The sequence below is a fragment of the Hypanus sabinus genome, chromosome 13 (assembly GCF_030144855.1).
Source record: "Hypanus sabinus isolate sHypSab1 chromosome 13, sHypSab1.hap1, whole genome shotgun sequence".
Taxonomy (NCBI): Eukaryota; Metazoa; Chordata; class Chondrichthyes; order Myliobatiformes; family Dasyatidae; genus Hypanus; species Hypanus sabinus.
The window spans coordinates 59,905,922-59,919,127 of NC_082718.1; the positions used below are offsets into that span (position 1 = coordinate 59,905,922).

The 13,206-nt window shown below is 47.2% G+C and overlaps 1 protein-coding gene across 1 annotated transcript in view; it reads right to left on the reverse strand.

The window, feature by feature from the left end:
* The window catches only part of itpr2 (inositol 1,4,5-trisphosphate receptor, type 2), a 308,708-nt gene that overhangs the window by 190,143 nt on the left and 105,359 nt on the right, over positions 1-13,206 (reverse strand). The window contains exons 6-9 of the mRNA XM_059987723.1: positions 6,865-6,963; positions 6,702-6,785; positions 6,461-6,607; positions 4,299-4,394 (exon numbers count right to left, since the gene is read on the reverse strand). Coding sequence (XP_059843706.1) covers positions 4,299-4,394; positions 6,461-6,607; positions 6,702-6,785; positions 6,865-6,963 — 426 coding nt within the window. The remainder of the gene's footprint in view (positions 1-4,298; positions 4,395-6,460; positions 6,608-6,701; positions 6,786-6,864; positions 6,964-13,206) is intronic.

Genomic DNA, 13,206 nt, shown 5'->3' on the forward strand with positions numbered 1-13,206 from the left:
GAACACATCCCCACGTCACTTTACTCTGTCCTGACCCACCCAGACGGCCCCAACTCTTATGTCAGAATGCTGTTCATTGACTTTAGTTCAGCATTCAATACTGTGATCCCCTCCAAGCTGATCGTCAAATTTCGCCAGCTTGGTATCAGCTCTTCCCTCTGCAATTGGACCTTGGACTTTCTGACTAATAGACCCCAATCTGTTAAGTTAGACAACCCCTCCTCCTCCACTCTCACCCTGAACACTGGCGTGCCTCAAGGCCGTGTGCTGAGCCCTCTACTGTACTCCCTTTTCACCTATGACTGCATTCCGGGTACATGGTTCTAATTCCATAATCAAGTTCGCAGACAACGCCACAGTGGTTGGCCTGATCAGAGGGTATGACGGAACGGCCTACAGGGACGAGGTCCAGCACCTGGCCGCGTGGTGTGCCGACAACAACCTGGCCTTTAACACCCAGAAGACCAAGGAGATCATTGTGGACTTCAGGCATGCTAGGAGCAACCCTCACGTCCCCATCTACATCAACGGAGTTGTAGTGGAGAGTGTATCAAGCTTGAAATTCCTTGGTGTCCATATTTCCAAGGATCTCACCTGGTCCCTGAACTCCTCCATCCTGATCAAAAAAGTGCAACAGTGCCTTTATTACCTGTGGAGCATCAAGAAAGCTCACCTCTGTCCCAGGATACTGACGGACTTTTACCGCTGTACCATTGAGAGCATACTCACCAACTGCACCTCAGTGTGGTATGGCAATTGTCCCGTATCGGACCACAAAGCACTCCAGTGTGTGGTGAAAACTGCCCAGTGGATTATCAGCACCCAATTGCCCACCATTAAGAACATCTACCATAAACGCTGCCTGGGCAGGGTGAAAAGCATTATCAAGGATGCATCTCACCCTAACCATGGACTTTTTACTCTCCTCCCATCCAGTAGGCACTACAGAAGCCTCCACTCCTGCACCAGCAAGCACAGGAAGAGCTTCTTCCCCGCGGCTGTGACCCTGATGAACCTCACATCACAGCACTAAGCAGTATTGCACCCATATTGTACTGTCTCAGTACTTTTATATTTGTGTGCTGTAGCACTTTTTATTCACAGTTATTTTGTAAATAACACTACTCTTTGCATTTCTGGTTAGATGCATTTCATTGGCTTTGTATCTGTACTTGGCACAGTGACAATAAAGTTGAATCTAATCTAATCTAAATGTCAGGACAATACACATAACAACGCTGATGAATAGAGAAATCTTAGGGTCCAAGTCCATAGCTCCTGGCAAGTGGTTGCACAGGTCAACAGGGTGGTAAAGAAGGTGGATTGCATGCTTGCTTTTACTTGTCCCTTCGAGAGTTCAAGAGTTAAGAAGTTTTGTAGCAACTCTGTGACACTCTGGTCAGGCTACATCTGGAGTATCGCATTCAGCTCTGGTTGCCCCATTATAGAAAAGACGTGGATACTTTTGAGAAGGTGCAGAAGAGGTTTACAGATTTGCTGCCTGGATATAGGGCATGTCCTCTAAGGAGAGGTTGGACAAGCTTGGGTGGCAGAGGCTAAGGGAGCCCTGATAACATTAGAATTGGCATAGATGGAGTAGACTGTTCCCCAGAGCTGCAATGTCTAACACTAGAGAACATGTATTTCAAGTGAGATCAAAGGAAATGCGTGGGGTAGGATTTTACTCAGGGAGTGTGTAAAATACACAGAAAACCTTACTATTTTGCTCTCTTTTGGCACTATTTATTTATTTTTCAATATCTTTCTTAATGTATCTTATGGTAATCTTTAATGCATTGCACTGTACTGCTAAAGCAAGACAATAAGTTTCACAACATGTCAGTGGCTCTGATTCGGAATGAGCTGCTAGAGGAGGCAGGACCAGCAACAGCACTGAAGAGGCATTTGGACAGCTGCATTAATGAGCAGAGTATAGGAGGATGAGGGATTCCTGCAGACAAGTGTGATTAGTACAGCTAGGCATAATGGTTGGTATAGTTATGATGGGCTGAAGGGCTTTTTACCATACAATATGACTCAACACCTCGATGAGAAAACCCACTCACTCCAAACATCACTTTGGTAAATCTTCTCTGAACTTTTTCCAATCTCCCTCAATAAGGAGACCCCTAGTGAACACAATACTCCAGTCACAAACTCACCAAAGCTCAACTCTAAATAAGTCCAAGATTTTCTCTGTCCATAGAATTTGGTGTTTCAAAATGCATTCATCTGGGTAAGGCAACCTAATGTTTATGTAAACCCTGGCAGGACGTTGGTGACACCTAGGCTGTAGAAAATGATGGAGATCGGTGTTGAGCAAGCAACTATACCACAAGGTGATGACTGCTGATTGCCCGGAGAGTGTTCAGGAGAGATTTAAATAAAAGTTCACTGGATGCTTAGTTGATTCAGCTTAATTACAAAGAAAGACTCTTATTTCCAGGAAAGTAATTGGTTTGAAACGAGTGCTCTAAAGCTCCACAACTTTTACAAGGAGTGCTGCCACAGGAAAGCAGCATCCATCATCAAGAACCCCACCATCCAGGCCATGTTCTCTTCTTGCCATTACCATCAGACATCAGGTACAGGAGCCTCAGGTCCCACACCACCAGGTACAGGAGCCTCAGGTCCCACACCACCAGGTACAGGAGCCTCAGGTCCCACACCACCAGGTACAGGAGCCTCAGGTCCCACACCACCAGGTACAGGAGCCTCAGGTCCCACACCACCAGGTACAGGAGCCTCAGGTCCCACACCACCAGGTACAGGAGCCTCAGGTCCCACACCACCAGGTACAGTAACCTCAGGTCCCACACCATCATGTTCGGGAGCCTCAGGTCCCACTCCACCAGGTACAGGAGGCTCAGGTCCCACACCACCAGGTACAGGAGCCTCAGGTCCCACGCCATCATGTTCAGGAGCCTCAGGTCCCACGCCACCAGGTACAGTAACCTCAGGTCCCACACCATCATGTTCGGGAGCCTCAGGTCCCACACCACCAGGTACAGGAGCCTCAGGTCCCACACCACCAGGTACAGGAGCCTCAGGTCCCACACCACCAGGTACAGGAGCCTCAGGTCCCACGCCATCATGTTCAGGAGCCTCAGGTCCCACGCCACCAGGTACAGTAACCTCAGGTCCCACACCATCATGTTCGGGAGCCTCAGGTCCCACACCACCAGGTACAGGAGCCTCAGGTCCCACACCACCAGGTACAGGAGCCTCAGGTCCCACACCACCAGGTACAGGAGCCTCAGGTCCCACGCCACCAGGTACAGGAGCCTCAGGTCCCACACCATCATGTTCAGGAGCCTCAGGTCCCACACCACCAGGTACAGGAGCCTCAGGTCCCACGCCACCAGGTAGAGTAACCTCAGGTCCCACACCATCATGTTCAGGAGCCTCAGGTCCCACGCCACCAGGTACAGTAACCTCAGGTCCCACACCATCATGTTCGGGAGCCTCAGGTCCCACTCCACCAGGTACAGGAGGCTCAGGTCCCACACCACCAGGTACAGGAGCCTCAGGTCCCACACCACCAGGTACAGGAGCCTCAGGTCCCACACCATCATGTTCAGGAGCCTCAGGTCCCACACCACCAGGTACAGGAGCCTCAGGTCCCACACCATCATGTTCGGGAGCTTCAGGTCCCACGCCACCAGGTACAGGAGCCTCAGGTCCCACACCATCACGTTCAGGAGCCTCAGGTCCCACACCACCAGGTACAGGAGCCTCAGGTCCCACGCCACCAGGTACAGGAGCCTCAGGTCCCACACCACCAGGTACAGGAGCCTCAGGTCCCACAACATCATGTTCGGGAGCCTCAGGTCCCACACCACCAGGTACAGGAGCCTCAGGTCCCACACCATCATGGAGCCTCAGGTCCCACACCACCAGGTACAGGAGCCTCAGGTCCCACACCACCAGGTACAGGAGCCTCAGGTCCCACACCATCATGGAGCCTCAGGTCCCACACCATCATGTTCAGGAACAGATACTCACTTCCAACCACCAGGTTCCTGAACTTTTTAAATTTATTATTTGCATGATTTGTCCTCCTTTGCACATTGGGTGTTTTTCAGTCTTTGATATGAATGGTTTTTCATGGATTCTATAGTATTGCTTTATTTTGCCTGAAATGTCTACAAGAAAATGAAACTTAAGGAAGAAACCGGTGACATATTCAAACTTTGATATTAAATTTACTTTGAACTGAGAACAAGTATCAGAAAACGTAACCGCTGAAGACTCGGTGTGCAATGCAGTTACTCTCAGCAATGTGGCACTCTTCCTACCTCTGCAGCCAAGTAGTTTCCTGTTGCCAGATGCTTAAATCGGAAGAGGCTGTTCCAGTGGCCTGCGCCCCCTCGACAAGGGTCATGATGCACCACCTGAAAGGAGAAACCCTTCATTAGCCAAACAAACAGGACACTTTGATAGGAAGCCACAGGAACAGGAAACTTGTCAGTCATCAGGACAGACACTGACCTCAGAGCAGGCCCTGAGATCCCCCAGCTCATCAGTGTTGTGTAGGAATAAGGAGCTCCTGGAATAACTACCGGATTAAACAAATTCTACCCATTCATGAGAATGTATATTACTTGTATTTTCCCAATGTGTTTTGATAGATTTATTCTGATTTTTCTCCAGGAAACATATTGCACTAATGAAACTCATTGGCCAGAAATAGGAGAGTGAGAGACTGCAGTGCTGAAACCTGCAGTGACAAACAGTCCGTCGGAGCAGCTCAGCGGATCGAGCTGCATCTGTCAGGGAAGAAGAATTGCCAACATTTATCAAACCATTTATCGTGCAACCTCCTCACAGATGCTGCTCAACCTGCTGAGCTCCTTCAGTAGATTGTAGTTTAAAGCAAGAATTGAACTCTTCCACTTTTCTCTAGTGGTAGAACCTAATCAGTGGATACTAGCAACAAAGATGAGATTTAAAAATTATCACTGCTTTTTCACAACTTCATCATCCTCTGGCTGAAGGAATTTCTCCTCATCTCTGTTCTAAATGAATGTCCTTGTCCTCGGAGTCTGTGCTCTTGGTCCTAGACCCTGCTACTATTGGAAACATCTTCTCCACATCAACTCTAACTTGAACTTTCAATAGTCAATAGATTTCAACAAGATCCACCTTCACTCTTCTAAACTCCAGTGTGGTGGGTCTGGAATATAGATAGGTTGGAGCGGAAGATGTCTGCGAATTGATCTCCCTAAAAGACATTGTCGAACCAGAATTCAATTGTCACCATCACTGACACTAGACTTCCACTTCAGATTATTTAACTGAAATAATTTAGATTTTCCACTATTGTGGTGGGCTCCAGATGTGTAACCTGCGCCTCCAGATTACTTGCTACCATTCCCGATGATATTTAAACAAAAGCCTTCGCTGGTTTAGAAGGTGGAACACTTTCATAGCGGTTGGTGCTCCACGTTACAGTACGTCATTGGGGTTCCTGCTGCTGACTGTACGTTCTCCCTGTGACTGCGTGGGCTCCCTGTGACTGTACGTTCTCCCTGTGACTGCGTGGGCTCCCTGTGACTGTACGTTCTCCCTGTGACTGTACGTTCTCCCTGTGACTGCGTGGGCTCCCTGTGACTGTACGTTCTCCCTGTGACTGTACGTTCTCCCTGTGACTGCGTGGGCTCCCTGTGACTGTACGTTCTCCCTGTGACTGTACGTTCTCCCTGTGACTGCGTGGGCTCCCTGTGACTGTACGTTCTCCCTGTGACTGCGTGGGCTCCCTGTGACTGTACGTTCTCCCTGTGACTGTACGTTCTCCCTGTGACTGCGTGGGCTCCCTGTGACTGTACGTTCTCCCTGTGACTGTACGTTCTCCCTGTGACTGCGTGGGCTCCCTGTGACTGTACGTTCTCCCTGTGACTGTACGTTCTCCCTGTGACTGCGTGGGCTCCCTGTGACTGTATGTTCTCCCTGTGACTGTACGTTCTCCCTCTGGTTGCTCTGACTTCCTCCCACATTCCAAAGATGTAGTGAGTTATGGACATGCCATATTGTCATACTTTCCGGCTGTCCCCAGCACACCCCTAACTGAGCCGATCATTGATGCAAGTCTCGCATTTCACTGGATGTTTCAATGATTCAATGAACGTGACAAGTAAAGATAAGTAAAGATGTGTCTCAGTCTGGAAAGAGCTCAATGCACCTTTTAAAAAGGACATTTACTTGGGGGGCACTCAATACATTCTGGCTGTCAATGCGATTTTCAGTGTCATCCACCTGGATAAGTGGCAAACCTGTTGCTAAAGAAACAGAAGTTGGCCTACAAGCTTGATTAATGAAGTACAGCCTGAGAAAAACTCAAATTAAAGACTAATAGATGGCCATTTCCAGGACCAGTCAATTCTCCCCACTCATATGTTGTTGGATCAATGATACAAAAAGGAATTGAGAAAGTGTGTGTTTTGCACAACTAAGGTTCTACCTCAATTTCCCAGAGTGCCTTGGAGCTTGTAGCCGAGGTGGCGGACTGGCGCAGGGTGGTCCTCAGGAAGATGTGCTGTTGCTTCTTGTACTCGTCACAGGTGAGGAACTTCTCCTGCTCAGCGTGGAAGAGCCTCACCACGTCCCCCTGCGGGCGTAGGGACAAACGCGTCAGATGGCAACAACGGAGGCCATATGTGGCACAAACCCAGCCGGGGCTGGAGAGGAAGAACAACACTGACCCCTTTGAGGACATCTTCCCGGTAGTCACTATACTTCATGAAGAGCGCAATCTTCCAGCTTGTGTTGCAGTTCACAGCATTCACCTGGAATTGAGGACACCTGGTTAATTTCCACATCGGGTGCCCGACCAGAGTCTCTCCACTGATGACAACTGATTCTCACCTCTTTACAGCCTGGGTTGTCCAGCAACTCGTGGCAGCTCGCATGCAGTGGCTGTCCGGCATTGACAGGGTTCAGCACCACTTTATCTCCCACAACCACCTAAACACAAAGTCAAAGTCAGCGAGTTTAGTGTCACATGCATGCAGTGGAGAAAGTGTGCTTCCAACAGCATCACAGGCACGTTCCAGCATCCACAAGGAAAACATCAATTTTACATGAAAAAACACAAAACACAATGAGGCCACCCTCGGGGTGGAGGAGCAACATCTTATATTCTGTCTGGGTAGCCTCCAACCTGATGGCATGAATAAAGCTTTCTCCTTCCCCTCTTCTTCTATTCCCCAATCTGGCCTCTCACCAATTCTCACCTGCCTGTCCCCTCCTCCTGCCTTTCCTCCTGTGGTCCACTCTCCTCTCCTGGCAGATTCCTTCCTCTATGGCTCTTTACCTTTCCTACTTTTGGCTTCACCTATCACCTTCTAGCTATTCCCCTTTACCTACCCCCCCCCACCTTTTTATTCTGGCATCTTTCCCCTACCTTTCCAGTCCTGAAAAGGATCTCAGCCCGAAACATCGACTGTTTAAGTGTTTTATCACTTATGAGCCTGATTTAATTTTCTGAGGATGTGACTAAACACATTGATGAAGATAGAGCACTAGATGTAGTGTATATGGATTTCAGCAAGGTATTTGATAAGGTACCCCATGATAGGCATATTGAGAAAGTAAAGATGCATGTGATCCAAGGGGATGTTGCGTTGTGGATCCAGAACTGGCTTGCCCACAGAGGCAAAGAGTAGTTGCAGACAGGTCATATTCTGCATGGAGGTCAGTGATTAGTGGTGTGCCTCAGGGATCTGTTCTGGGACCCTTACTCTTCGTGATTTTATAAATGTCCTGGATGAGGAAGTGGAGGGATGGGTTAGTAAGTTTGCTGATGACACAAAGGTTGGGGGTGTTGTGGATAGTGTGGAGGGTTATCAGAGGTTACAGTGGGACATTGATAGGATGCAAAACTGGGCTGAGAACTGGCAGATGGAGTTCAATCCAGATAAGTGTGAAGTGGTTTATTTTGGTAGGTCAAATATGATGGCAGAATAAAGTATTAATGGTAAGACTCTTGGCAGTGTGGAGGATCAGAGGGATCTTGGGGTTCGAGTCCATAGGCCGCTCAAAGCAACTGCACAGGTTGACTCTGTGATTAAGAAGGCATACGGTGTATTGGCCTTCATTAATCGTGGAATTGAATTTAGGAACTGAGAGGTTATGTTGCAGCTATATAGGACCCTGGTCAGACCCCACTTGGAGTACTGTGCTCAGTTCTGGTCGCCTCACTACAGGAAGGATGTGGAAGCCATAGAAAGGGTGCAGAGGAGATTTACAAGGACATTGCCTGGATTGGGGAGCATGCCTTATGAGAATAGGTTGAGTGAACTTGGCCTGTTCTCCTTGGAGTGATAGAACATGAGAGGTGACCTGATAGAGGTGTATAAGATGATGAGAGGCATTGATCGTGTGCATAGTCACAGGCTTTTCCCAGGGCTGAAATGGCTAGCATGAGAGGGCACAGTTTTAAGGTGGTTGGAAGCAGGTACAGAGGAGATGTCAGGGGTAAGTTTTTTACACAGAGAGTGGTGAGTGCGTGGAATGGGCCGCTGGTGATGGTGGTGGAGGCGAATACCACAGAATCTTTTAAGAGACTCTTGGACAGGTGCATGGAGCTTAGAAAAATAGAGGGCTATGGGTAACCCGAGGTAATTTCTAAAGTAGGTATATGTTTGGCACAGCATTGTGGGCCGAAGGGCCTGTATTGTGCTGTACGTTTCTATGTTTCTGTGGTTACTCTTTTCCATAGACGCTGCCTGACCTGCTGAGTTCCTCCAGCATTTTGTGCGTGTTGCTCTGAATTTCCAGCATCTGCAGAATTTCTTGTGTTTAAAACAAAAAAATAGTCTACTTTAGTGCCAAGTGATCTAAGTGGCCATAGTGTTGCTAAACTGTAGAGGTCAGGGGTGGCATAGTGCGCACAATGCGTTACTGCAGCCAGCTGTAAATCAGGGTTCAATTCCTGCCACTGCCGATAAGGAGTTTGCATGTTCTCCCTGTGACCCTGTGGGTTTCCTCCAGGTGCTCCAGCTTCCTCCCACATTCAAAAATATACTGTTAGCTTTAGTAAGTAGTAGACATTGTACGTTGGCACCAGAAGCTTGTGAACTGTCCAGTGCAGACCTCACAGATTGATTTGACAAAAACTGATAAATTCCATTGTATATTTCAATGGACATGAGACTAATAAAACAAATCTGTAAACTTCAGGGTTGTCACTGATTCAAGAATGAACTGGTTGAAGGGAAATGAATGTTCATGAAACTGGTGGTGTGGGACTTCAGACTCTGTTCCTCCTACCGATGGAAGCTGTGAGAAAATGGAATGGCAGATGGTAGAGGAAACAGCACCAGTGACAAGCACAGTTAGGAATCAACCCAAGGTCTCTGACCAAATTTATATGTGCTGAGAGATCTAGGGTTCAAGTCCATATCTGCACAAATCAATACCGTGTTAAAGAAGGTGTATGGTATTAATTGAGGCACTGAGTTCAGTTATAAAACTGATCAGGTCACATCTGGAGTATTATATTCAAGCAAGCTGAGGCTTTGGAGAAGGTGCAGAAGAGGTTCATCAGGCTGCTGCCTGAATTAAAGGGTGTGCGCGCTAAAGAGAGGTTGGTTTGTTTTCTCTGAAACATCAGAGGCTGAGAGGTAAGCTGAGTTAATAAACAACACTGAACCGAGCTGAGCTAAACTGAATACGCCTGGAGACGAGAAAATGCTGGAAGAACTCAGCAGGTCAGGCAGCATCTATGGAAATGAGTAAACAGTTGCGTGATGAAGGGTCTTGGCCTGAAACGTCAACTGTACTCTTTTCCATTGACGCTGCCTGGCCTGCTTCCTACAGCCTTTTGTGTGAGTTGCTTGAATATGCCTGCACTCTTACGATGACTTCGGGGGTTGGTGTTTTATTTTCTGTTTTTTTTTGCTCTTTTTTGTTTTTCCATTCTATATCGAAACATCGACACATACTGTGAAGTGCATCATTCTGTGTCAAATCAAATCAGTGAAAACGACACTGGGCAGCCCGAGTGCTGCCAACTCTCTAACCCTAACCGCGCGTTTTTGGAATGTGGTTGAAACTGGAACACTCATGTTGTCATGGAGAGAACAAACAAACTCCTTATAGGACCGTGGCGGGAATTGAACCCCTGTCAGCAATCACTGGCACTGAAATAGCATTATGTTACCATGCTGCCCTTGTATTGAAGAGGCACTTGGATGAATATGCAGCGAGTGGAGGGATATGGACAGTATGTAGGCAGGGATTAGTTTAGGTAGATGTTTATTACTAGTTTGATTAGTTGGGCACAACATTGTGGGCAGAAGGTCCTATTCTAACTTAAGGGCACAGAATCAAAAACATGAAGCTCCCCACCTGCACATATCTGCCCCACTATACTTCACCCTCTTCCCTAGTTAGCAAAACCCCTGATCCTTTCTCCTTGCACCTACCCAGGTGCCCTTCGACGAGACACCTGCCTGCCTTCTCAGGAAAATCTAATAACTGGTGATGTCGGACGGGACAGGACACCTGACACAGCTCTGTCAAATGTGGCTTTCTCACGCAGGTAAATAGAGAACGCATTTCTTTACAGTGGAGAAAGCCTTGGCGAGTGCCCCAACCAACTTTGTTGCCGTGGCAGCTCCTTAAAATGTTCTGGTTGTGAAATGGCAGCTGCGGAGGCCTGGCTGACAGACACTAAGGGAAGATTGCCAGCGAGCAAAGTAACTACAAGACAGCTGGTGGCAGGGGAGGGATGCGCCTGGTCTGTGAACATGTGTGTGCACACATCAGCATGAGTGTGTGTGTGAGTGTGTGTTGTGTGTGTGTATATGTGTGTGGGTGGGTGTGTGTGTATGTATGTGAGTATGTGTTGTGTGTGTGAGTGTGGGTGTGGGTGTGTGTGAGTGTGTATGTGTGTATGAGTGTGTGTGTATATGTGTGTGGGTGGGTGGGTGTGAGTGTGTATGTGTGTGTATGAGTGTGTGTGTATATGTGTGTGGGTGGGTGTGAGTGTGTGTGTGTGTGTGTATACACTCTGTTGCTAAAAACTAAGTCGTTTTATTCCCATTTTCTCTAGTTCTAACAAAGTTTTTGACTTGCTTGTTAACTGTTTCTCTTTCTACCGATGGTAAATACCTAATATTTTCTATATTTATTCAGTGGGTCTCACACTGTCACACAGTCAATTTGCTGTGAGGGTCACACCTCGTGTCAGACGAACACCTGGGGGACCAATATCAATGAAAGCTCTGTATAAATTGGCGCTTAACAACTGCATCAGGTGATTCAGGTCTCACAATACCCCATGCCACTTAAATCAACAGGCTTCCAAACTGAAAAGTGTTAATTCTTCAGAGGCACAAGAGATTCGACAGATGTTTAAAACTCAGCAGGTCAATCAGCATCCGTGGAGGGGAATTAACAGTTTTGGGCTGAGAACAGGTAAAGGGTCTCAGTCTGAAACATTGACTTTTTATTCCCCACCGTAGATGCCTGACCTGTTGAGTTCCTCCAGCATTTTCTGTGTTCCTCCAAATTTTCAGAGGGACCTTCATGAATTAACACACATTCAAGTTAGTTAATTAGGAAAGCTGTCTCAGTCTACAGTGCAAGAGGTCTGAGAACATTGGCAGAAGCATACTGGCCCATTATGTGAGTTCTAGTAAGATTGCATCTGTAATATTGTGTACAGTTTCGGTCTCCCTATATGGAGACAGTTGGCCAGGTTGATTTCTGGTATGCTTGAGGTCACCATTGTATATAGGAGAGAATAACCAGACTGGGCCAATGGAGTCATAAAGAAATTACAGTGTAGAGACAAACTCCATGGCCCAACTCGTCCACTCTGACCAAGATGCTCATCTAAGCTAGTTTCTAAGAGTTTATAAGAGGGTAATCACATTGAAACAAACATAATTGATACATGTATGGATGCTAGAAAAATGGAGGGTTATGTGGAAGAGAAGGGTTAGGTTGAACTTAGAGTAGAGAACGGCCTCTACTGTGCTGTACTGTTCTCTGTTCTAATTCATACAGAGCTGGGTACGACAAACGCAGGGATGATGTTTAAGAACCAGGGTTCACAATCTCAAAATGGGGTATCCATCAAGTCTGAGAGAAGTCTACCAAGTATAGACGAGTACTTACAGAAGCATTCCAGATGCATTCTTCCCAGAAACCATATTCTACCCATGTTCTCATTGTGTACAGTACTGTGAAAAAATCTTAGGCACATATATATTGCTAGGGTGTCTACAACCTTTGCACAATACTGTATTTGTCAGCATGGAGCAGAGAACGAGTTTGTAAATCTGGTGGGAGCAGAGGATGTTGGGAATAGGAAGGTGGAGCACTGTGGGAGGAGTGTCAGGCAGAGGATGCCGGGGTGAGGGGTGGCACGAGTGCAGACACACCCTACCCTGAGACACCAGGCAAGGCCATTTGAATACAAACAGTTGGTTTATTGATCATTACAAAATATCTCTCCGGTGCTTCCCTCCTCCTCACTTCCTCCTGTCAATCTTTCTTAGCATTCCTTTCTCTACACTCCTACCCTGAACATCCCTCCATCCTCCTCACTTTCTTCCTCTGCACTTGCTCTGATGACCAGCATCCAATCTATCTACTCCTTTGCATTCTCTTCCTTGTTCCGCACACTTCTTGCCCTATTTTTTCAGTTCCTTCTCCCACTGCCTCCCCTCATTTCCTGCTGTCCAGTCCCGCTTGGTTAACATCCTGTGCTCTGTACTGGAAGGCTTATACTGGGAACTCTATACACAGGTAGTCTGAAGGACCTACTCTGAAGATGAGTGGGTCAGCGTCATCTGTATTCCTTCACATCTGCACCTTATAAACATGGTGCAATCTTCTGCTATACCAAACTTAGTCAACGTACATTGAAGGTTGAATTTTAAGGCAGAATACAGGTTTAATGACAGGATCTTTATTGGTGTTGTGGAGTAGAGGGATCTGGGGGGTCCACGTCCATAGATCTCTCAAAGTTAGCCCACAAGCTGATAGGGTTCTTAAGAAGGCGAATTGTGTGTTGACATTCATTAGTCAGAGGATTAAGCTGAAGATCCGCGAAGTGGTGTGGCAGATCTATAAAACCCTGGTTAGAGAACACTTGGAATATGTGTTCTGCTCTCGTCACCACATTATAGGAGAATGTGGAAGCTTTCGAAAGGATCCAGAGAAGACTTACCAGAATGCTGCTTGGATTAGAGA